The sequence below is a fragment of the Mauremys mutica genome, chromosome 5 (genome assembly GCF_020497125.1).
Source record: "Mauremys mutica isolate MM-2020 ecotype Southern chromosome 5, ASM2049712v1, whole genome shotgun sequence".
In the NCBI taxonomy this organism is placed as follows: domain Eukaryota; kingdom Metazoa; phylum Chordata; order Testudines; family Geoemydidae; genus Mauremys; species Mauremys mutica.
The window spans coordinates 1,797,597-1,823,806 of record NC_059076.1 but is presented as its reverse complement, the minus strand read 5'-3'; the positions used below and the strand labels follow the sequence as shown (position 1 = coordinate 1,823,806).

The 26,210-nt window shown below is 50.4% G+C and overlaps 1 protein-coding gene across 1 annotated transcript in view; it reads left to right on the top strand.

Annotated features, from left to right (window-relative positions):
• The first annotated feature begins 11,607 nt into the window (after positions 1-11,607).
• LOC123371173 overlaps positions 11,608-26,210 on the top strand; it is a 71,129-nt gene continuing 56,526 nt past the window's right edge. The window contains exon 1 of the mRNA XM_045018472.1: positions 11,608-11,807. Coding sequence (XP_044874407.1) covers positions 11,805-11,807 — 3 coding nt within the window. The 5' untranslated portion in view covers positions 11,608-11,804. The remainder of the gene's footprint in view (positions 11,808-26,210) is intronic.

Below are 26,210 nucleotides of genomic sequence, written 5' to 3'. Positions count from 1 at the left end.
CAACCTAGCCACCTCCTCCTGTAGCTCTCCCACCTGCTGCCTGAGAGATTCCACCAGTAGGCACCTTTCACACTGGATGGTCTCCCCAGCCTGGGTATCAGTAAGTGGGAATTGCAGGTCACAGTCCCTGCAAAACCACACCAGGATCGGGGTAGAAGCATCCATGCTCAGGTGCTCTGTCTGGCTACAGGCGCAGGTGGAGGAGACAGAAGCAGTGCTGGCACAGGTGTTGCGGGTCTTCCTAACCATCGTAGGCCTCCCTCTGTCAAACTCCCTCTCAAATTCCCTGGTCTGCAGCCACCTGTCCACTTCGCTCCCTAATGGGGCATTAGGGTTTGTAGTGTTTGAATTTTTTGCCTCCCCACAGCTTCCCCACTTTGGCTGAGGTACCTACGGGCCTGGATACAGCACCATAGAATCATAGAATCATAGAATCTCAGGGCTGGAAGGGACCTCAGGAGGTATCTAGTCCAACCCCCTGCTCAAAGCAGGACCAAACCCAACTAACTCATCCCAGCCAGGGCTTTGTCAAGCCTGACCTTAAAAACCTCTAAGGAAGGAGATTCCACCACCTCCCTAGGTAACCCATTCCAGTGCTTCACCACCCTCCTAGTGAAAAAGTTTTTCCTAATGTCCAACCTAAACCTCCCCCTCTGCAACTTGAGACCATTACTCCTTGTTCTGTCATCTTCTACAACTGAGAACAGTCTAGATCCATCCTCTTTGGAACCCCCTTTCAGGTAGTTGAAAGCAGCTATCAAATCCCCCATCATTCTTCTCTTCTGCAGGCTAAACAATCCCAGTTCCCTCAGCCTCTCCTCATAAGTTGTGTGCTCCAGCCCCCTAATCATTTTTGTTGCCCTCCGCTGGACTCTCTCCAATTTATCCACATCCTTCTTGTAGTGTGGGGCCCAAAACTGGACACAGTACTCCAAATGAGGCCTCACCAGTGCTGAATAGAGGGGAATGACCACATCCCTCGATCTGCTGGAAATGCCCCTACTTATGCAACCCAAAATGCCATTAGCCTTCTTGGCAACAAGGGCACACTGTTGACTCATATTCAGCTTTTCGTCCACCGTAACCCCTAGGTCCTTTTCTGCAGAACTGCTGCCCAGCCATTCGGTCCCTAGTCTGTAGCAGTGCATGGGATTCTTCCGTCGTAAGTGCAGGACTCTGCACTTGTCCTTGTTGAACCTCATCATATGTTGCATCGCAGAGGAGCATGGACAGAGTCTGACAACCCATGTGATCATAAGCAGAGAGTCCTTTATTCATTTCCAGCATGCTCTTATATCCCATTATGGCAAGCAATCAGACAGTTGCTAATTGGTTAATTAAATATACACAGCCGCAGCTGTAACCCCATCCTAATTAACATCCTACACACCTGTTTGACTTATCATCCTATTTACAGTTAGCTGGCCGATGAGAGCGCGCCCAAGGCCAGCCCTTTATACACAGTTCCCAGCGTTATCGGCTCGTCCCAGAAGCCTAAACAATCTCAGCATTTCACATTCTATTCCCAACACCTCCCCCCTCTACCCAAAATCAAAAAGGAGGGGAAAAAAAAGGGATAAAAACATTAGCAAAACATTTCCAACTTATAACAACATAACACCACAATCTATCACAAACCAAAATTAAAACTTTATAAAGCCAACCTATATAACCATGCAATTCTTAACATAACCCCAACAACACCAAACAAAAACAAAGCACAACAAATAAATGGTGTAAATTCTACAGGATTCCCCCCTTCTCTATAGCACACCAACTTGTGGCAAACTTCTATTACCAAATCATCCCTCAGATGTCAGGCGATCAAACTGACACTGAGGGAGGGGGGGTCCTAGAAAAAAAACAACATAAACCACATAAAACGCAAAAGACAATTCTGGCCAGAAAACAAACAAACAAACACCACAAACAAAACATAAGACACATAACATAAATTTGACTCTATAAATAAATGCATGGTACATAAAATGCTATGCAGCTAACACCAATTTTCTTAATATCTAAAAAACAAAACAAAACTACCCCTACTGGGCAAGCAATCATTACATACAATATACAAATACCCTTAGTACCATCAGGCAAAAAAAGGAAAATTACATCATCAATTAAATCATTTACAGTAATACAATTGCATCCTGACTTGCTTCTAAATTCAAAGCTATTCACAGCTTAAGGGTTCTTACTATTAACTTCTACTTTTAAACCCCCCAAAAAAATCACCACTTATATACCCTTAGCCTAATACAATTACAATTACATAGCACAATATACAATCTTCAACTAATGCAACAAAATTATTTATAACCAAACAATTGCAAACTAATTTCTTTGCCTAAATTTATTTACAAACATTTCAAAAACACCAAAAACTTTTCTCTTTAGCATCTTTACAAAATTCAACTGCTATTCCCTCCAGCAACCACAGAGTTAACTTTGTACTCTGCCTAACATTACTCGCTAGTAGTTAATTACCTTTTCTATCAACTACACCCTCAAGGTTATCAACCAGTATTCCAAGCTTGTTGTCTGTTGCCCGCCGCCTGGGCCCGATCCTTTTTTCCTCGTCAAGTTCTCTATCTATTGCGTGCCTGCCTGGGCCCGATCCATATTTCCTCTTGCTAAACCGTACTAGCCCCTACCTTTCTGGTATCTTCTGTGAACAACTATCTGTACTTTCCCACCGTGGGGGCTACATCAAATATCAAACAATCATACAACTGCCAATAATCAGTACATAATACAAAATTTACAAAAATCTAAAAAGGCTAACAAAAGCACTTTACATAAAGGTATTTTGGGTCACATAAATTCAAAGCCATTCTCCCAAATTACCTAGATTTATGCCTACAACTCCCCCCTTTAAGAATACTCAACAAACCTTTAGGCCGAGCTTTCTCAAACTTTAAAAACAAAAAACAAATAGGCTCTAAAAAACAGGGGTTAGTAATGGGGGGGGGGTAATATCATTTACAATCCAATTAGGAAGGGCAATACATGCTAAAAAAAAATTCCACAACACAGGGCGCAGCCTGTAAAATAAACCCCAAAATCCAATCAATACCACATTTTTTAGCAGGAGTCCCAAATCTTTTCCTGCCAGTGTGCAATTCTTTGCTTCTTTACCAGGGTCAGTTCTCAATGCCCTTTTAGTCAGGAATTTCTAGACATTGGCAATATCAATGATGTGAGTGTTTTTTCTTCTGTTCCACCACCATCGTGGTTCAAGTTCTACGGGGGAAATTATCAGGACATCATCCTATACATTCAGGCAAAGCAAAAATTATCTCAATCAATTAAATCATTCAGGGAGGATCAAACAAAAAGGATCCTGGCACAGCTAACAAGCAGTTGTCCTCCAGGGGCTCAGGGTGTGTACATCTTGTTGCTTTCTCAGTCATTCCATCCACCATTGCAGCAGTCATCTCTAATACTGACACTGTTGCAGTTTCTTCAGTCCTACTGTTTGCAGCCTCAAATCCCGAATGAGCGGTGGTAATATCTTGGACTAGTTCAGGAAATAGTTTTCCAGGCACTGCTTCTAAAGGCTTTAAAGTTTCAGCTGAGGTTTCCATAGATGTTACAATTTCTGCAATGATTTGTTCTTCAATTGCTGCAGCTGTAACAGGCACAGATGCTTTTTGAGCCTCAGAGCTTTCAGTACTAGGAATGGGTGAGCCAATATCTTCCAGCTGCACTGGAGTTGAATAAAGTTTATCACCGCTTGCAAGTTCTAATTTTCCAGATTCAAACAAATCTTTTTCCACTTCCGTCCTTAGCTCAAACTTGGTTTCCCCTCGCTGATTGTCACTTGAACTTGTCGCAGTCAGTAGAAATGTTTGTTTTGCTTCCATAGGTCCTCTTCGTGTCCCTTTCCACACACAGGCAGTTCTTGAGGACACATGTCGCTCTGTAGAGGGGCCCCATTTACAACTGCCCCTGGGCATTCTGATACTAGGTTAAACGGCGTATCTCCTACATCATTTTGCATGGGGGCCTCAGCTGCAACCGCTTCAGTGGGCCCTGATTCCAAGGTAAACACAGTATCTTCTACCTCTGTCGTCACAGGTGCCTCAGTTACCCTACTCTGCATTGCATCCCCAATAAAAGCTTCCTGAGTGATCTGCCGCCCATCGGATCCCTGAAGCCGAGCAGTTCGGGTGGGCTTGCGCAAAGTGATGTCCATAGCAAAGGCAGTTTGGGGAGGGCCAGTGGATCCAAACCCTCGAGACCCGCGGTCAATCGGGGTCGATCGGGGCACACATCCCTTGACAGGTATTAACTGAGCAAGACGTGTACCAGCAGTTATAGTCACAGGGGGACAGAGGGCACGTACCATTATCCCAATATTCCCCGTATAGTCGGCATCAATAAGGCCAGGCAAAACAAAAATACCTTGTTTCGATGTTGACGAACGGCCAATCAAAAGGGCACTCAGTCCAAATCCTAATGGACCATCGGTGTTGGAAGGAAGAACTTGAACCTCGTCAGTCTCTAAAACTACATCTGTCGCTGTGGCCAAATCCACTCCGGCACTGCCACGGGTTGCTCCGGTGAGGTGTTCCAGGCAGCCGGGTTGGCGGGTGGAGGCACTTGTGTCGTCGCGCTCCTCCGAGGGGCGCTCCGTGATCCGTTTCCCGGCAGCGGTGTTCCATCCTTCGTGTAACGCGCCCAACAGTCGGCGGCGCGATGTCCAAACTTATCACATCGTGTGCAAGCGCCAGTTGCAGCTTTAGGTGACACATCAGAGGCCCGCTGCCCATTTTGCATAGGGCAGTCCCGCCGGAAATGCCCGGGTTTTCCACAACCAAAACAGGGGCCGGCTGGCCGGGTCGGTCTTCTAGCCCCCCGCTGTCCCCCGAGCAGGGGTTGTAACGCCACGGCCAGTGCAGAGGCCTGTGCCTTAGCATGAATTGCCGCCTTATCCGTCTCCTCAAGCATAGCGGCCCTACCACATGCCTCAATCATTTCCATCAGGGTCGCAGTCTTGGGCAAGGTGGCTAATATACGGCGGCAAGTGGGATTTGCATTCTGGGTGGCAAGATCAAGTCCAACTGCAGTTCTGGCTTCTGGTGTCAGATTGGGAGATCTATCAATAGCCTCTCGAAGGCGATCCAAAAAGGTGGAATACGGTTCCGATGGGCCTTGTGTAATTTTAGCGTAGGGAGGGACCGGCTTTCCCATCTGGGGCACCGCTTTAAAGGCAGCCAAAGCTAGTTCCTGTGATTGCTGCAGGATCCGGGGCTCAAGGCGAGCTTGCAAGTGCGGGTCAACAAAGCGACCGGCTCCCAAAAACATATCAGCAGTGGCCAGGCGCCGAGGATCATCATCCGGTAAATCCAAATTGCGGACAAGAGCCAAGTCAACTCTCTTAGCCCAATCATCTTTCCACAACAGTTTCTGTGTAGGTGTAAGAAGCATATCAGCTAGCTTAATCGCATCGTACGGACACATTGCTTGGCCAGCAAATACCTGTTCAATGATAGACTGTACATACGGATTATCTAGTCCATAAGCCATGATCGATTTCTGTGCCTCACGGATCAACTTCCAGTCCAAAGGGGCCCACCGTCTATGATTAGGGTGTTGAGGGTCTGGCGTAATCACCGGAAAGGCCTCAGGTGTTAGACCTTCAAGGATGGCTTCTCTTAAAACCCCATGCCAGCGCTGTACCGGATCCGGAGGGTCCCCAGTTGGAGGGTCCCCGGGGCCAGGCGGGGCGGGGGGGCGAGTCGAATGAAAGCACTTGTGAAGATGCGATTGCGATGATCCAGGTGGAAAACCTTCCAATTGGTCCAACTTGTCACATATATGCTGCAGCTGTCGACCCTGGCGCTCCATCTCCTAATAGAAGGCATCAGACTGAGTAAACTGAGTAAACTTAGTCAAATCGGGATATGGGTTCGATGGCACATGTTCCACCCGAGCCTCCTCTGTCCCCCCGCAATCGTGGCACCCCCAGGCCCCGTGGACACGGCATGGCTTTGGAGGGGGTGCATACGGCAAGGCTGTCTCCATAGGCTCGGGTGTATCGGGGGGTAACGGGACCGTAGCAGGATCAATCATGTCGGGGCCGATAGCCACATTGGAGGGTAGTGGGGCCGTAGCAGGGGCAACATCATCCATAGGGTAGGGGTTGGAAGCCAAAGGTATCACCGTGTCCTCACCACCGAAAAACTCTCTGGCTCCAACCGGCAACACAGAAGGCATTCCGGGCGTTGGGCGGCAAAGCTCAGAAAGGGCCGCCTGCACTCCTGCCTCGGCCGCGAGAGTTTCTACTATCTCCTTCGCCTTATTCCATACTGGACTCAGGGAGAAGGCCTCCTTATCGCCCTGAGCCACCGACTTCCAAAGCTCGGAGCCTAGCCGCTCCCAAACAGTTTTATCAAAAATTGTACTTGATTGAACAGAAAGTCCCCTTCTCCGTCCCCACCGCAGCAGACGGGATAACGTATCAGAGGGGAGCTTCTCTCCCTGCCGCTCCGCGATGCGCATCAAATATTCATGCACCGTCCTTTCTTCCGCTGATGCAGCGGTTCCCATGTTAGCTGCTCACCTCTGGGCTGGGGTGTGCCTCCCTTTTCAGACGCCCTGCGGCTTGCCACTCGACACTGAGCTCAGGTGCGCCCCTCTTTTCGGACGCCCTGCGGCCGCCGCTCGACACTGAGCTCAGGTGCGCCCCTCTTTTCGGACGCCCTGCGGCTCCTAGCCGCTCGACACTGAGACTCAGGTGCGCCTCCTTTTCTTCTTTTCAGTTCAGGCCACCAACACTATCCTCGTTCAATCACGTCGGGGTCACCATTTGTTGCATCGCAGAGGAGCATGGACAGAGTCTGACAACCCATGTGATCATAAGCAGAGAGTCCTTTATTCATTTCCAGCATGCTCTTATATCCCATTATGGCAAGCAATCAGACAGTTGCTAATTGGTTAATTAAATATACACAGCCGCAGCTGTAACCCCATCCTAATTAACATCCTACACACCTGTTTGACTTATCATCCTATTTACAGTTAGCTGGCCGATGAGAGCGCGCCCAAGGCCAGCCCTTTATACACAGTTCCCAGAGTTATCGGCTCGTCCCAGAAGCCTAAACAATCTCAGCATTTCACATTCTATTCCCAACAATCATATTTCTTTTGGCCCAATCCTCTAATTTGTCTAGGTCCCTCTGTATCCTATCCCTACCCTCCAGCGTATCAACCACTCCTCCCAGTTTAGTGTCATCTGCAAACTTGCTGAGGGTGCAGTCCACACCATCCTCCAGATCGTTAATGAAGATATTGAACAAAACCGGCCTCAGCACCGAACCTTGGGGAACTCCACTTGATACTGGCTGCCAACTAGACATGGTACCATTGATCACTACCCGTTGAGCCCGACCATCTAGCCAGTTTTCTATCCACCTTACTGTCCATTCATCCAGCCCATACTTCTTTAACTTGCTGGCAAGAATACTGTGGGAGACTGTATCAAAAGCTTTGCTAAAGTCCAGAAATAGCACATCCACTGCTTTCCCCTCATCCACAGAGCCGGTTATCTCATCATAGAAGGCAATTAGGTTAGTCAGGCATGACTTGCCCTTGGTGAATCCATGCTGACTGTTCCTGATCACTTTCCCCTCCTTTAAGTGGTTGAAAATTGATTCCTTGAGGACCTGCACCATGATTTTTCCAGGGACTGAGGTGAGACTGACTGGCCTGTAATTCCCTGGATCTTCCTTCTTCCCTTTTTTAAAGATGGGCACTACATTAGCCTTTTTCCAGTCATCCGGGACCTCTCCCGATCGCCATGATTTTTCAAAGATAATGGCCAATGGCTCTGCAATCTCATCGGCCAACTCCTTTAGCACCCTCGGATGCAGTGCATCCGGCCCCATGGACTTGTGCTCGTCCAGCTTTTCTAAATAGTCCCGAACTACTTCTTTCTCCACAGAGAGCTGGTTACCTCCTCCCCTTACTGTGCTGCAGAGTGCAGCTGTCTGGGAGCTGACCTTGTCTGTGAAGACAGAGGCAAAAAAAGCATTGAGTACACTAGCTTTCTCCACATTCTCTGTCACTAGGTTCCCTCCCTCATTCAGCAAGGGGCCCACACTTTCCTTGACTTTGTTCTTGTTGCTAACATACCTGAAGAAACCCTTCTTGTTACTCCTAACATCTCCGGCTAGCTGCAACTCCAAGTGTGATTTGGCCTTCCTGATTTCACTCCTGCATGCCTGAGCAATACTTTTATACTCCTCCCTGGTTATTTGTCCAATCTTCCACTTCTTGTAAGCTGTTTTTTTGTGTTTTAGACGAGCAAGGATTTCACTGTTAAGCCAAGCTGGTCGCCTGCCATATTTACTTTTCTTCCTACACATCGGGATGGTTTGTTCCTGCAACCTCAATAAGGATTCTTTTAAATACAGCCAGCTTTCCTCGACTCCTTTCCCCATCATGTTATTATCCCAGGGGACCTTGACCATCAGTTCCCTGAGGGAGTCGAAGTCTGCTTGTCTCAAGTGCAGGGTCTCTGTTCTACTGCTCTCCTTTCTTCCTTGTGTCAGGATCCTGAACTCGACCATCCCATGGTCACTGCCTCCCAGGTTCCCATCCACTATTGCTTCCTCTACTATTTCTTCCCTGTCTGTGAGCAGCAGGTCAAGAAGAGCTTTTCCCCTAGTTGGTTCCTCGAGCACTTGCACCAGGAAATTGTCCCCTACACTTTCCAGAAACTTCCTGGATTGTCTGTGCACTGCTGTATTGCTCTCCCAGCAGATATCGGGGTGATTAAAGTTCCCCATGAGAAACAGGGCCTGTTATCTAGCAACTTCTGTTAGTTGCTGGAAGAAAGCCTCGTCCATCTCATCCCCCTGGTCTGGTGGTCTGTAGCAGACTCCCACCACGACATTACCCTTGTTGTTCATACTTCTAAATTTAATCCAGAGACTCTCAGGTTTTTCTGCAGTTTCATACTGAAGCTCTGAGCAGTCATACTGCTCTCTTACATACAACGCAACTCCCCCACCTTTTCTGCCCTGCCTGTCCTTCCTGAACAGTTTATATCCATCCATGACAGTACTCCAATCATGTGAGTTATCCCACCAAGTCTCTGTTATTCCAATTACATCATAATTCCTTGACTGTGCCAGGACTTCCAGTTCTCCCTGCTTGTTCCCCAGGCTTCTTGCATTTGTGTATAGGCATGTAAGATAACTCACTGATTGTCCTGGTGTCCCAGTATGAGGCAGGAGCCCTCCCCTCTTGCACTCACCTACTTGTGCTTTCTCCCGATATCCCACTTGCCCATTTACCTCGGGGCTTTGGTCTCCTTCCCCCGGTGAACCTATTTTAAAGCCCTCCTCACTAGGTTAGCCAGCCTGCTTGCAAAGATGCTCTTCCCTCTCTTCGTGAGGTGGAGCCCGTCTCTGCCTACCAATCCTTCTTCTTGGAAGACCATCCCATGGTCAAAGAATCCAAACCCTTATCTCCGACACCACCTGCGTAGCCATTCGTTGATTTCCACGATTCAACGGTCCCTACCATGGCCTTTTCCTGCCACAGGGAGGATAGACGAGAACACCAGTTGCGCCTCAAACTCCTATATCCTTCTTCCCAGAGCCACGTAATCTGCAGTGATATGCTCAAGGTCATTCTTGGCAGTATCATTGGTGCCCACATGGAGAAGCAGGAAGGGGTAGCGATCTGAGGGCTTGATGAGTCTCGGCAGTCTCTCCATCACATCATGAATCCTAGCCCCTGGCAAGCAGCACACCTCTCGGTTTTCCCGGTCAGGGCGGCAGATAGATGACTCAGTCCCTCTGAGGAGAGAGTCCCCGACCACCACCACCCTCCTCCTCCTCTTGGGAGTGGTGGTCGTGGAACCCCCATCCCTAGGATGATGCATCTCATGCCTTCCAATCAGTGGAGTCTCCTTCTGCTCTGTTCCCTCAGATGTATCATCCACTCCACTCTCTGCACCAGTACCTGCGGAGAGAACATGAAAACGGTTGCTCACCTGCATCTGTGTTTCTGGTACATGGACGTTTCTGGTACTCTTTCCTCTTCTGGAAGTCACATGCCGCCAATTATCATCACTGGCCTTCTGTCCCCGCTGCGTAGCCTACTCTGAATCTTCAGAACATTGTGCCCGCTGAAGCTGATCCTGACGTCTATCCAGGAAATCCTCATTTTCTTTTATGGAACGCAGGGTTGATATTCGTTTCTCCAGACCTTGAATCTTCTCTTCCAATATGGAGATCAGCTTGTACTTTGTACAGACAAAGTCGCTTCTATCCTGTGGAAGGAAGACAAACATGGCGCATCCTGTGCAGGTCACAACAGCGAATCGCTCAGCATCCATAGTCTCTTCCTTCTAAGAGCTTCCTTACTTGTGGCAGAAGCTACTCAGAGGAACCTGCGAGAGGGGAGCCTCAGTAGGCTCTCTCCAGGCGAACTCCCAGGCAAACTCCTTCTGTTTGCCTATCTGCTGTTCGCTGCTCAGCTGATCCGCAGCTGACTGCCTGTTTATAACAGTCAGGCCCAGCTGGAACAAAGCACTCCCAATTCACACTGTTCGAACAAGCAATCAAACAATCAAGCACACGGTCAAACTGCCAAACTGTCCCCTCAACAGACACTCAGATACTCACCAGCACAGTCCCCCTAATGCAGCACTTAGCGTACCTCTGCTCAGACAGATCCCAGGCAAACTCCTTCTGTTTGCCTCTCTGCTGTTTGCACCACACACTGTACAGCTTTTACACTAGCCTGGCTGGCTGTAGAAAAAAACAGTTCTGGTGATGCTTGGCAGCCCTGTTTGATTTTGATTTTTGTAACAGTGCCCTTGCCTAGTGCCTATTGCGCTTTCTGAAACATTGTAGAAAAGGAACCACCTCTACATGGCTAACCAAGGCATTTTCGGCACCAGTTCACATTTCTTGCTGAGAACTATTATCATGATTGGGGAGTACTTGTGGTACCTTAGAGACTAACAAATTTATTTGGGCATAATCTTATGTCCCAAATAAATGTGTTAGTCTCAAGGTGCCACAAGCACTCCTCATTCTTTTTGCTGATACAGACTAACACGGCTACAACTCTGAAACCTGTTATCATGATGGGTCATTTTCCTAGCACTGATATGAGTTACCATGTCCCTCCCATTGTCCTGATGGGAGGCGTTGTCAATGACCTGGGGAGAAGCTTATAAATGTTCATAAGAGAGCAAAGGTAGCTTCTTATAATCTCTGTGGAGGAGCTCCATGGGGCGGGGTCAATAAGACTGCAGTGAGGACCTTTGGACTAAAAAGGTTTCTGAGGAACGAGGCACAATGAGACAAACACATTGAGAAGGATGTTTTGGTGACAGGGAACTGGTTCTTACTCTCACAAGAAGAAGCATGGCTGCTTCAGATCCTGTACAATCCATTAAAGGTAACACTACTTGTCCCATCTGTTTGGATTTGTTTCAAGACCCTGTGACTAGTGACTGTGGACACAGCTTCTGCAAAGACTGTATCCTCCACTGCGAGGGAGAGAGCAACATCACCTGTCCTCAGTGCAAAACGAGGTTCCAAAGGAGAAATTTAAGGGCAAACAGGGAACTTAGGAATATTGTGGAATCTGTTCCCCAATTATTAAAAACAAAGGAAGAACCTGGCAGAGGAATTCAGTGTGAGAAACACCGAGAGCCTTTGAAACTCTACTGTAAAGAGGATCAAGTTCTCCTCTGCGTGGTGTGTGAAAGATCCCAGGTTCACCGAGTCCACACTGTGGTGCCCAGGGATGAGGCTGCTCAGGAGCTCATGGTAGGCAACATTATTTATCTTTATTAATTAAACTGCTGGGAGGAACATGTTTTTACTATTAATATAAAGCGACTCTTTTTTCAAAATGGGTCCATTTACACAAATGCATGTTCTAGTGCAATGATTCTCCAGCTGTGGGCTAGCATCCCAAAGTGGGTCACAACCCCATTTTAATGGGGTCGCCAGGGCTGGCTTAAACTTGCTGAGGCCCAGGGCTGAAGGCCAAACCCCACTTCCCAGGACCAAAGCTGAAGCCTGAGAGCTTCAGCATGGTGTGGCCTGGGCGGTGGGTGAACAGCTGGCTTGGGGAGGCAAGCCCCCAAGCCCTGCCCCTTCCGTGCCCAGCAGAGCCCACCCAATGCTCATTGTAGCCATTGGCCCCTGCCCCACACTCCCAACCCCTCCCATTGTGACCACTGGCTGGCCCCTGCCGAAGGATAGCATGCCCCCACTGCGGAGTGCCAAGTTGCCAGGCATTGTAGGCCCCAGCCCTGCACCCCAAGCCTTCCTGGCTGCCCCCTCCCCCTCCAGCTGCCCACCCCAAGCCAAGAGCAGCCTGCTGCATGCAGGTAAGAGGAGGCCTGACCTGGGGTGGAGTGTGGATGGGGCCATCCATGTCTGTTTGGGTCCGTAATGCCTTCTCTTGCATTCAATACCTGCTGCCAATGGATGGCGGGGCTCAAGTTACAGGCCTCCTGCTCGAGGCTGAAGGCCTTTGGATTCTGCTTTATTTCCCTGCCCAGGGTGGTGGGGGTCAGGCTTTGCCCTCCTCCCCACCCCCAAGGCGGTGGAGCTTGGCCGGGGTCAGGCTTCGGTCCCCCGTTCTGGGGTCATGTTGTAATTTTTGTTGTCAGAAGGGGGTCGCAGTGCAATGAAGTTTGAGAGCCCTTGTACTAGTACACACCTTCATTTCCATGTGCAGTTACCAAGATTCACATGCACAAACGGTGATTTAGCTGTGCACATATATAACTTGTGTGCACATCATAAGCGTGCACACAGGGTGTGCCGGGTGTGGCCAGGCAGAGCTCTGCGGGGGGCGGCAAGGCTGTGTGCTCCCGCGAGGCAGCGTGTCTGGCTCCATGCTGAGCCAAAGCTGCTAGGAGCCTCATGGTTAGAGGGGCTGGGGGGTTGGATAAGGGGCAGGGGCAGTCAGGTGACAGGGAGCAGGGTGTGCCCATGCTTCACAGTTCGGCAATGTGGGGTGGGGCGCTTTCAGGTCAGGGGCAGCTCCCTTCTCCCCACCCCCGGCATCCCTGCATGCAGCGGAGTCTCGGCAGAGGCAGGGAAGCTCTGCAAGCTGCCTCCATCCCCCCTCCCAGAGCTGACCTGGTTCCCAGCTCATTTGCCAGGAACCCCGGCCAATGGGAGCTGGGGGGGGGCAGTGCCAGAACTGCCTGACCGGGCCTCTGAAGCAGGGATGGGGAGGGAGCTGCTGGCAGAGAGAGCAGCAGGAGTCTGTCACTGTCAGACACAGATGGGGGGGGGGCATTGTGGGGGCAGACTAACAGATGGGGCCGGGGGCAGGAGAAAGGAGCAGTGATGGGCACACTGGGGCTGGCATAAAATACACAGTACAGAGGGGGCTTCCTGAGCTGGGGGGTATAGCAACATTCCCTTCCCCCACAGACCAGACCCGGGCTGCAGCTGGCTCTGTCCATCACTCCCCCCCACCCCACAGAGACCCACAGAACCCTCTGCCCCCCTGGAATATCCCCACCAGCCCCTGTGCCCCCATTATCCCTCTCCAGAGAGCCCCCCCATTTGTGCCTCCAGAGACAGCTCCCTTCCCCTCCTGCCTATCCTGCTCACAAACTCCCTACAATCTTCCCCTTTGCCTTCCCCCTCCTGCCCTCAGCTCATGGGCCAGGAGGCTCCCAGACTGTTGGCCACCAAGGCCAATAGGAGCTGCACCTGAGGCAGGCGCCTGCTTGCTGATGCAGACCTGCCTGGCCATGTCTCCACAGCATGGGGAGGGGGAGCCACAGGTGAGCAAGCCCTGGTCATCATCATCACAGGCCCAGCAATTCTCTGGGTATTTAATTTCACTGAGACGAGTAATTCAATCTACTCTTCCTTTCCAGACAGTTTGTGGCTTTTCCTGTGTAACCCTTCTGCCCCTCTGAGTTGGCAGCAACAAGGGCTGGGTTCAGTATCCAGGGGTTCCATTTCAATAACACAATGCAAAACCGGCTCGAGCCCCCACCCAGTGACCTGGGACAATTACATACCACCCCCCTGGGCGTCTCAGGAGGCAATACTTCCCCTCTCACACTCTGACTCTGTGCTTGCAGCAAAATCCTTTTAATAAAGGAGGGAAACAATGAGGCATCACGTTGAAGAAATACCACAAACAGGATTATAACACAAACCATAAGCAACAAAAATCCACCTCCAAGTACATTTGGCAATGTCCTTTCCCCCTTAGGGTCTTAAGTCCAATCACCTCAGAGTCCAACAACCCAAAAGTCTCTGGTCAGTGCCACCCCAGAGTTCAAAAGCTTATCTGCAGAGTGTTACCCCCCCAGCATGGGTGGAAATGGGGGGGGGGGGCAGGGCCAACTGCTTCGCCTCTCCGTGGAGTTCTGCTGCAGCCTTCCCCATGACCAGCTCCACTACACTAGCTGTGCCGCTCCTCCAGCCAACCCGTGAGCCACTCCAATCATCGCACAAACCGCTCCACTCCGCTCACTGTTCCATGGGCTGCTCCAACACGCTGCAAACCGCTCAGCTCTGCCAGCTGCTTGGCAATAGATCTTCAGGCTCCCCCACTAGTTAACACTACACTTAGTGATCTCAGCTCAGTAAGCTTAGCTCTTTTAATGATTTCAGCGTGTAGTAGGGGAGCCCTAGTGCTGGTGCACCACTGGCCCACTGTGAATTCAGCTCAGCAGTCTCTAGATGAACTCTTAATGGAATCAAAATTAGCTCTGCTCTTTAACAGTGGAGAGAGAGAAGGATGTGCAGTAGGTACTTCAGGCCCACAAAAGGGGCCCATCCCATCAGGTACACACACCAGTCTCCAACCTTTCTCCCTTCACTGCGTTTTGGCACCCATGTCCCTTGCCTAGCAAGTGCTACTTAATTCATGGTAAGACTCTTTGTCATAAAGCAGTCTCATAGTTCCTTATTCACATAATCAGGGTGACACCACTTTATTCCTCCTGCCCCAATAACAAAGAAATTGGGGATCCCAAAGCTGTCAAAATAACCATCCCAGGCTGCTGTGAGCTATGCTAAGTGGGTTGGGAGTGCCAATGCAAATAACTGAAATTCCTGTCCACACTCCCCATAATTTACCACCAGATGTCAGGGTAGAGCTCATCCTGACTCTGCTTACACCTGTAAGAAAACATATATGTTCTTTGCCAAGAAGTCCAGTTATAGTTTTTCACCTGAGAAGTATATTTTCTCATTGTTCATAAGCTCATTTATTTTGTTAATGCAGTTTCATAGGGAATTTTAAAAATCACTTGAATTGTAACTGTTTTTTTTTCCATTGGTCCAAAAAACACATGGAAGATGTGCAGATTTTTATTTCTGTGGGCCAAACCATGTAGAAATGTAAATGTCAGAGCTAGAAAAGCTCTGCAAGGCTAAGGGTCTCTCAGGAAATTGTCCTCAAGTCATTCATTCTTCTGGGCATTCCATTCTATTGTTCCCTCCTACAGTGATAGAGATCAGTGTTTCCACCCACAGGGGAGATGCAGAAGACTGGGCCAACCCTGCAGTGACTCTGCCTCTACCCTTGTTGTCTGTCTGTTCCCTCTACCAGCCCCTTTGGTCTCCCTGGGATTGCTCCTACCATTACTCCCTCTGGGTCTTCTTTCTCTGGAGCTTCTCATGAAGTAAAGTTGTCATGACAGGTTCTTATCTCTGTAATGTATTTAATTTTGATGTATTTATTAAGTGTTAATTAATGCACTATGGGAGGCCCCCTTCAGCCCTCTGTATAAATTTATCCTCTTCTTCTCATAGGTTTTGCCTATAGGGTTTTCTGCAGCCCTAAGGCAGCCAGCAATAACACCTGCACCTTTGCAATGGGGTGAAGGCAGGGGACCATGAGATCCCTATTTATGTGATTTGCAATAAGTGTTATCATTATTGAGGGTACCAAATGTGTTTAAAGTGCCTTGTAAAATCCCAAAGCAAGCTCATTTTCATTTCTCATATAATAATCTCATACACAGTATACACACATTTTTCATTAATTCTCTGAGTTGATTTTATTATTATTATTAATTATTAAGTCCATAACACCTGGTGAGCAACATCTCATTCTCTAGGGCAGGAAGATGAAGAAATCTTAATCTGTTTTGGTCAGTTTGGGTTAGTTCATTATCTGGTTAAAGATAAAGATCATGAAAATTGATTGCATCTTTGTATGTGCCTGGTTATCACTACAGCAAAACTTTGGTATTTTGTGTCTCATTTTTTAAGTTTGTATTTTTTAAGTAAAGTTTAGTTGTTAATTTAAAAAAAATAAGTTTAGTTACGTTTTAGATTCTTTAGTTTGTTTGATGAATAAAAATAATGTCTCTTATGACTGAGTATTCAATAAATGTTCACCTTTAAAAAATAAAATAAATAAAATTCCCTGGGTGCACACCCTAATGAAATGTGCTGCGCATGCCTATGGTGCACATAAATCATGTAACGTTTCTATCAGCACGGCCCTGTGAGCTACTGGATTCAGAATGAGGGTGTGATTGAGGACTCCTATGTCCTATCCTGGATCTGCTACTGACTTGCTGTTTGACCATGGAGCACTTGCACTGCACTTCTTTCCCCATTTATACACTGGAGGCAGTGAGATTTACACACACCTGTGAGGTTTAACTAGGTAATGTCTGTAAAGTGTATTGTAACCGTGAAGTCTCGTTAGGGAATCAGTGACAGGGTTTAACAGGAATCTTCTGGCTCCCAGTCTGGTAATCTTTGCCTTGGCCATGAACCCTTTAAGGGAAGACAACCCCCTGCCCGCTCCCAGCCTGCCAAACAAAGAACCCAAAATGTCCACAGACCACAATTAATTCCTGAGCTCCTTGGCTGTTTAGAGCAGCTCACTTGACCCAGCACTTCACCGTGCAGTTAAATCACCACACATATATGCACACTTACTCTGTCAATCATCACGTATCATTTCAGTCCCTCCATTTTATTGCCCAGATTCCCTGCATTTGAGTACAAGCATCTCTGCTGTTTTCCACTGAACTCACTCAGCACTTACCTGACTGCTGCACCAATCAGTGTTTTTTTCCTCTTTCTCCTTGCTCTTATCTTGTGGTGTTCCATTATCACTTACTGTATCTTCAGTTAGCTGATTTTCCTCCTCCTATGTACTGAAGCCAGGTATGAAGATTTCATGAGTCTCTTCCAATCTTCTCTCCTCATCTCCTAACATAAAGCCCTTCTTATTAATCATGCCAGCCTTGATCCCAGAAGAGTAATACCCCAGTTAGTCAAACGGAGTCCATGAATTGAAAAGAACCTTTCTGCAAATATCAGAGGGGTAGCCGTGTTAGTCTGGTTCTGTAGAAGCAGCAAAGAATCCTGTGGCACCTTATAGACTAACAGACATTTTGCAGCATGAGCTTTCGTGGGTGAATACCCACTTCTTCTGCAAATGCCTCCCAATAGTTGATCACCCAAAAACTTCTTCATAGAACCAATCCTTGAGCCATCTGTAGACCTTCATTATCTTGTGACAGGTTCCCCCTCCTTTAGGGACCAGAAATATTGTGCTAAAGCTCAATTAGGACTCTTACCCAGCTAAGCACAGTCATCCTTGATCCAACCCAGTGTAATTCGTCCCAAGGTGTAGCACAGTCAGTGAATTTTTACCACTCCCATCAGGATCCTTTTTAACCTCATGTCCACATCTCATATCCTTGATCCTGGCAGACAGCACGCTCTTCTGTTCTCTGGATCCAGTCTGGTGACAGGCCTGTCGATTCTTGTCCCTGATCACAGGGACCTGCTGGCAGGGCTGGCTTTAGGAAGTGTGGGGCCCAATTCGAACATTTTCGGCAAGGCCCCGGCAGGGATGACTATAAAAAAAAAAAGTTAAAAAAAGCCTTTCATTTCTTAGCAACCAGTTCCCTATAAAAAGTTCTGATTTAAGGGATGTGCCACAGTATGTATTTTTTGTACCAATAGGGTTACCATACATCCTTATTTTCCCAGGAGGAATTTTTAAGAACTGAAAAGCGATTTAAGAACCGAAAAGCCTGAAATGTTTGGGAAAATACAGATGTATGTTAACCCTACCTAAAGTTCTTTTTTAAAAAGATGGGGCTGAACTAGAACTGAGCTCCGCTTCACACGTGTGGGTCCCCGCCACTTCCTGGGGTGTGCTAGGGTGACCAGATGTCCCGATTTTATAGGGAGAGTCCCAATTTTGGGGTCGTTTTCTTATATAGGATCCTATTACCCTCCACTCTCGTCCCAGTTTTTCACACTTGCTGTCTGGTCACCCTAGGGTGTGCACATGTGTGGGTCCCAGCTGCTCCCTGCCCCCCTCATTGAAGCAGGTGTGCAGGGTTACTGCCCTGGGAACTGCAGGGCACCAGTGGACATGGGGCTGGCGGGAGGGGTGTGTGGGGCGGGCTGGCTGGCTTCAGGCAGGGCCGCCTGGGGAGTGCGGCAGGGGTTGGCAGTGCTGGAGACAGAGGAGTGCAGGACTGGCTGGCTTCAGGCAGGGGGGTGCGGCAGGGGTTGGCTGGAGACAGGGCAGGGGGGTGCGGGGCTGGTGCGGTTTTTTAAAGGGCCAGGGCAGTAGAAGCAACAGGAGCCCTGGACTTTTTAAATAGCCCCCAGAGCCCTGCAGCCCTACCCAGGGCGCCAGCAGTGGGGCTCTGGTGGCAATTTAAAGGGCCTGGGGCTCCAGCCCCTGCTGGGAGCCCCAGGCCCTTTAAATTGCCCCCTGGGGAAGCCGGGCCACCCCGGTACAGCGCACCAGCTGTTGCTGGTACGCTGTACTGGGGCTTGGACACAGGGCCCTCTTAGGAGCTGGGCCTGATTATGGGGAATTGGTTGAATTGGCCTAAAGCCGGCCCTGCCTGCTGGTATGAATGTCTTAGACTCTGTCATAAACAGATAGTTAAGGGTTAATGCCTCTTTTACCTGTAAAGGGTTAAGAAGTTCACCTAGCCTAGCTGACACCTGACCAGAGGAACCAATGGGGGAACAAGATGTTTCAAAAGGAAGGAGGGAAGTTTCCTTTGTTTAGTCAGTTTCAGGGTATTCTTGTGTGCATTAAGGTTTTTGCTCAGGGGAACATCCTATGTTTTCTATCTATTGTCTGTGAGATTAGCTGGTATGCTGTCTCTCAGGGTTTTTTCCCCCCCTCTTTCTTTTACCTTTCTTTTTTTTAATTAAAAGCCTTCTTTTTAAGAACCTGATTGATTTTTTCCCTGTTTTTGAGATCCAGGGGAATTGGATCTGGACTCACCAGGGAATTGGTGGACGAGTCTCTCCAGGCTACCCAGGGAGGGGAAGGTTTTTGGGGGAAAGGGAGTGTTCCAGGTACTCAGAAATCTGGATGGTGGAAGCGAGACCAGATCTAAGCTGGTAATTAAGCTTAGAAGTGTCCATGCAGGTCCCCACATCTGTACCCTAAAGTTCAGAGTGGGGGTGAGACCTATGACAGACTCTCTCTCACTGTCCATTGTACAGCATCCCCATTTTTGCTTGGGCTCCAATCCCTGACTATCTCCATCATCTCTTCCTCTTTTCTGCAGGGACTAGCTTCCCTTCTTTTCTTCCTATTTTTTGGCTCTGTCTCCTCCAGCAAGCCTGTTACTCAACTTGATTTCATCACCACTAGCCAGTCTCTTTCTCTGCCTTGTCCTTGTGGTCTTGCTTTTCCATGGATCACCCTTCTCCTCTGACAGTCTGACCCCCAGGTCCTGTTTAGCAGGCATCCATAAATACTGAGTTATCTCCTCTCTACTCTCCTGCGATATACCTTCAATCCCCCTCTGAATGCCATCATTGTCTCCAGCTGCAGCTGTCATCTGTGAATCTTCTCTACCATGAGGTCTATCAGGTGACATTTCATGCATAAGTAGCTTCCACCAGATACTCACTCAAGATGGATGTACATCCTGCAGCATCCACATCTGAACATCTTCTGTCTCCTCTCCTCAGCTCATTTGCATTGCTGCCTCAGTAGCCATCATTGTCTTCTTTTCCAGGTCCCTACTCCCAGAGCAAAAAAGAAAGGACAAAAATCCTCACCAACTCACTGTAACAGGATGTGCCCCTGTGTTCACACACGATTGCAATAATTTTTGTACAAGGTATGTCTTGTAAGGTATAAAATAACTTATAATTTGCTGGTCAATATCACCCTGATAAAATACATGGCAACACTATATGTGATGCTATAAGATTTCCCAGCATGATATTAACACAAGGTCCAAACCCCACAGCCATGCCCAAACTGAGGTTGGCAAACAGGTCTGTCCTAAACAAAGGTATGTGTGCTCTACTGAATTTACATTTAAGCAGTAAACAGAGTCATCAAGCAGGGAGAGAAACAAAGGAAAGGTCAAACAGGTGAGAAACAGCCAGCAGGGAACATCTTTTCACATTGACTCTTTTGCTCATAGGGCCCCGCTGGAAATGTTTTTCAAGAGGGGGACTGAAATAAAAAGAGGTACAAATACCCTAAGGGACCCATCTCTCTCTATCTCCTGGCCCATTCCATTCACTGCACCTGAAGAAGCAAATGAAGCATGTTAAGTGTTAGTAAACATTTTATCCTTATTTTTCTTGTAACTATTTCTGACTTTTTCCCTCATTTCTTGTGCTCACTTAAAAATCTCTCTTTGTAGTTAATAAACTTGTTTGATTGTTTTAGCTAATCCAGTATGTTTAAATTGAAGTGTGTGGGAAACTCCCTTTGGGGTGACAAGCTGTATGCAAAGGAATAACAGACTTAATATAATTTGTACTGTCCAGGAGGGGGCTGGCCAGTACAGGACATTGTGACAGGGTACACTCATCTCTTGTGAGTGCCTCCTGTTGGCAGGGTACAATTCTGCACTCTTTCCTTTTCCTGGTGCACCCTGTCTGCTATTACCCATATCAGGTGGGTCTTCAGTGTCTCAGCCCTCTGACCAAGTCACACACAGCAAAAACACACTAAGGAACCGCTTCTGGGGTAACAAAGTCCAACAAATGGTCAACCCTCTCGGTGGTCTTCAGCCCTGTCTTTGGATTGTTTAAATTCTAGCCCCTTTCTGGGGCTTTCAGTACTGAGTCTTATCCCGATCTTGGGGTGTAGGTCACTTCCCCAGTAGCTGGTGTGGGGAACCAGGCCCCCCACTACTCTGGGTCCCACCCAGGGATGTTATAAACAGCAACCACATACTGCTTCCCTTTGATAGTTGCTGCTGCCTTCCCTGGGCTGCTTTCCACTCAGTCCCATCACCTTCTTGGGTTATAGACTTTAAGGTCAGAAGGGACCTTTATGATCATCTAGTCTGACCTGCACAACGCAGGCCACAGAATCTAACCCACCCACTCCTGTAACAAACCCCTAACCTAGGTCTCAGTTATTGAAGTCCTCAAATTTGGTTTAAAGACCTCAAGGTGCAGAGAATCCTCGAGCAAGTGACCCATGCCCCATGCTGCAGAGGAAGGTGAAAAACCTCCAGGGCCTCTGCCAATCTGCCCTGGAGGAAAATTCCTTCCCGACCCCAAATATGGCGATCAGTTAAACCCTGAGCATGTGGGCAAGACTCACCAGCCAGCACCCAGGAAAGAATTCTCTGTAGTAACTCAGATCCCACCCCATCTAACATCCCATCACAGACGATTGGGCATATTTACCTGCTAATAATAGAAAATCAATTAATTGCCAAAATTAGGCTATCCCATCATACCATCCCCTCCATAAACTTACCAAGCTTAGTCTTGAAGCCAGATATGTCTTTTGCCCCCACTACTCCCCTTGGAAGGCTGTTCCAGAACTTCACTCCTCTAATGGTTAGAAACTTTCATCTAATTTCAAGTCTAAACTTCCTAGTGTCCAGTTTATATTCATTTGTTCTTGTATCCACATTGGTACTAAGCTTAAATAATTCCTCTCCCTCCCTGATATTTATCCCTCTGATATATTTATAAAGAGCAATCCTATCTCCCCTCAGCCTTCTTTTGGTTAGGCTAAACAAACCAAACACTTTGAGTCTCCTTTCAGAAGACAGGTTTTCCATTCCTCAGATCATCCTAGTAGCCCTTCTCTGTACCTGTTTCAGTTTGAATTCATCCTTCTTAAACATGGGAGACCAGAACTGCACACAGTATTCCAGATGAGGTCTCACCAGTGCCTTGTATAATGGTACTAACACTCCTTATCTCTACTGGAAATACCTCGCCTGATGCATCCCAAGACCGCATTAGCTTTTTTCCACGGCCATATTACATTTGTGGCTCATAGTCATCCTGTGATCAACCAATACACCGAGGTCCTTCTCCTCCTCTGTTACTTCCAACTGATGTGTCCCCAGTTTATAACCAAAATTCTTGTTATTAATCCCTAAATGCATGACCTTGCACTTTTCACTATTAAATTTCATCCTATTACTATTACTCCAGTTTACAAGGTCATCCAGATCTTCCTGTATGATATCCTGGTGCTTCTCTGTGTTAGTAATACCTCCCAACTTTGTATCATTCACAAACTTTATTAGCACATTCCCACTTTTTGTGCCAAGGTCAGTAATAAAAAGATTAAATAAGATTGGTCCCTGTAGCGGGCCGGTGTGGCTCCCCTCCTCCCCGGAGAGGGTTGAGCCCCGGACACAGGAAGGGGCGGGGCTACAGCAGGGTGAGCCCGCCCCTCAGAGGGTCAGGCGGCGACCCGGAAGAATAAAAGCCGGGCCTCCCAGCTCAGTCAGCTCTCAGCCACCGGGGAGAGCCGACCGGCCTGAGGGAGCTCCTACCGGAGGAACCACCGGAGCCCCGAGCGACTGCCTGGACTGGACGGAGAGCACCCTACCTCGCTCCTGGGAAGACCCGCCGGAACTCCCCCGCGCCACCTACGACGAGGAGCCCGGGGGAGCGCCCCAGCTGCCGTGCTGTTACCCCGAGGAGCCCCCGGGGCAGGATTGGCCGGACTTCCCTAAGGACCTACCAGACCTACCCCCCAGCCCGGGTTGGGACGAGCCCATGCAGTGGGACTTCCCGGGGCGAGACGCCGTGGACCAGGTAGGACAAGAGGGGGATAGTGGAAGTGGCCCGGGGGCAGCTGACCTCAGTCAGGCTGCTGACCAGACTGAACCCATGTCAGTGTGTTGCGGTCAGGATCCCCACTGACCGGCAGCGGTGAGGACCGCTGCCTAGGGCCCCGGGCCGGGACACAGTGGAGTGGGTGGGCCTGTGTCCCCCCCTGCCACCCCACTCACGGGTGGCAGTCGTCCCCCTCTACCTACTGGCTCAGCCTGCCACAAGAGGCCTGAGCCCCTGTACTGCTTGCTACTGGCTCAGCCTGCCACAAAAGGCCTGAGCCCCTGTACTGTTTGCTACTGGCTCAGCCTGCCACAAAAGGCCTGAGCCCCTGTACTGTTTGCTACTGGCTCAGCCTGCCGCAAAAGGCCTGAGCCCCTGTACTGCTTGCTACTGGCTCAGCCTGCCACAAGAGGCCTGAGCCCCTGTACTGCTTGCTACTGGCTCAGCCTGCCACAAGAGGCCTGAGCCCCTGTACTGTTTGCTACTGGCTCAGCCTGCCACAAAAGGCCTGAGTCCCTGTACTGTTTGTTACTGGCTCAGCCTGCTACCAAAGGCCTGAGACCTATCTAGACTGTTTGTCGCCCAGCCCCTGCACCAGGGGGCCTGGGCCTGTCCTAGCCTTAAAGAGACAGGACAGAACCCCCGTGAGACAAGCGGGCCGGTGTGGCTCCCCTCCTCCCCTCAGAGGGTTGAGCCCCGGACCCACCTGTTACAAGTGGCACCTGACCAGGGACCCGATCCCTTGCCCCTGTGAGAAGGGGCCGGTGAGAGGGCGGCGGAGCGCCCTCTTAGCCAGGACGATGGAGGCAGACCGGCTGTTCCAGCTGCTGGTGGAAAGCCAGGAGCGGGAACAGACGGCTGAACTCCTACAGCAGCAGCAACAGCATGCCGCCCAGCTGGAACAGCAGCGGCAGCGAGACGCGGCCCAGCTCCAGCAGCAGCAACAGCAACAGGTAGCTCAGCTGGAGCAGCAACAGCAGCTGGTGCAGCAACTTGGGGCCCAGCTGCAGCACCTCCTCGGGCCTGCCCCCCGCCCCGCTGAGTGGCCTGCGGGGGAGGGTACGGGAGGGGGTCCGCGTCTGGCGACCCCCCTGCATCTGACCAAGATGGGCCCAGATGACGACCCGGAGCCTTTCTTGGTCACTTTTGAGCGGGTGGCCCTCGTGGCGGGATGGGCAAGAGACCAGTGGGCCACCTTGCTCGCCCCCTATTTGACTGGGCCGGCCCAAGCAGCCTACCGGGGGCTGGCGACCGAAGAAGCCCGCGACTACGACCGTGTAAAGGCGGCAGTCCTAGACGCTTTGGACATTAGCCCGGAGACGTTTTGGCAGCGATTCAGGCGCCATACCTACCCGGCGGGAGCCCGTCCCCGGATGGTGGCCCAGACCCTGAAGGAAGCCTGCCGTCGGTGGCTGCAGCCAGACGTCCGGACGGCGGAGGAGGTCACCGAGCAGGTGGTGTTGGAGCAGTTTATTCACACCATACCGGCCAAAGGTAGGGCCTGGGTACTCCGCCACCGACCGACGACCTTAGCGGAGGCCGTCGCGCTCCTGGAAGGCTTCCTGGCTGCTGAAGCCTCGATAGGGCCCGCCTTCCGGCCACCTACCTCGGGACCCGAACGACCCCGAGACGAGAAGAGGGCGTCGAACGTGCCCCACCCACGAGGCCCGGACCCCGGGCCGGGACCCCGACAGGGAACCGCGACTCCACGCTGGGAAGCAACCCCCCAGCGGACTACCCCGGCCTTCACCCAGGGAGCGCCTAAGGTCCGGCGGAGCCCCCCCCGAAGTGCCAGAACAAGCCTTCCCCGGAGTGGACGCCCTGAGCTCGGTCCCTGCTTTAGATGTGGGAAAGCCGGACATGTACAACGAGACTGTCCCGAGATGGATTGCAGTTTCGGGCAGGTTTACGTAGGGGCCGGCCGGGCCCGCCGGGCGGGGCCCCCCCAGCTGATAATCCCGGTAACGGTTGAGAACCAGGCCACACAGGCCCTGATCGATTCAGGGTGCGGCCAGACCTTGGTCCGCCAAACTCTGGGACCACCGGCCGACCCCCGTCTGACGCCGATACAGTTACAATGCATCCACGGAGATGTCCGACCTTACCCGAGTGCCTGGGCCCAGCTAACGGTGGGAGGCACTACCCGGAGGCTAGTCGTCGGCCTGGCGCCTGGACTGGCCTATCCTGTGATTCTGGGGCGAGACTGGCCCTTATTCGAAGAGGTCCTCCGGGCAACGCCGGGCTTGGCTGCTGAACCCCGGGAACCCCCGCCCGCGGCGGGGCAGGCCGGTGCGGAGAGTGAGGGAGAGGACCAAGGAGGTCAGAGGCCGCTGGAACAAACTCCCTCAGCACCTCGCTTCGATACGGACTTTTGCTGCGACCAGCGATCAGACCCGACGCTTAGCCGGGCCTATCAACAACTTGCGGCCGTCGACGGCTCCGTGGTAGATTCTCATCGGGCCACGCAGTGGCCTCATTTCGAGCTGCGGCGAGATAGGCTCTACCGCATCGATCGAGACCCACGCACCCGTGAACCCTTGACGCAATTGTTGGTACCCCGCTGTCACCGCAGGGCCGTGATGCAGTTGGCCCACGATGTGCCCGCCGCCGGGCATCTGGGGCAAGAGAAGACCCTCGCCCGAATCCTGACGCGGTTCTTTTGGCCTGGTATCCATCAAGAGGTGAAGCAATATTGTACCTCCTGTCCTGAGTGTCAGCTGGCCGCACCACCTCGGGTATCCAAGGCCCCCTTGGTCCCCATGCCAGTCATCGAGACCCCCTTTGAGCGGGTCGCCATGGACCTGATAGGTCCGCTTCCCTGAAGCGCGGCCGGCTTCCAGTATGTCCTCGTCCTTGTGGACTACGCCTCCCGCTTCCCCGAGGCCGTCCCCCTGCGGAGCATCACCGCCCGGACCATTGCGGGGGAACTGATGAAGATATTTTCCCGAGTAGGGTTGCCTAGGGAGATCCTAACAGACCAGGGCACTAACTTCACGTCCCAGCTGCTCCAACAGGTCTGCAAGCTCCTGGGGGTGAAACAGCTGCGTACGTCAGTGTACCACCCACAGACCGACGGGCTGGTAGAGCGGTTCAACCGCACCCTTAAGGACATGCTAAAAAAATTTCCCCCTGAGGAATTGCGGCACTGGGACCAGTTCCTACCGC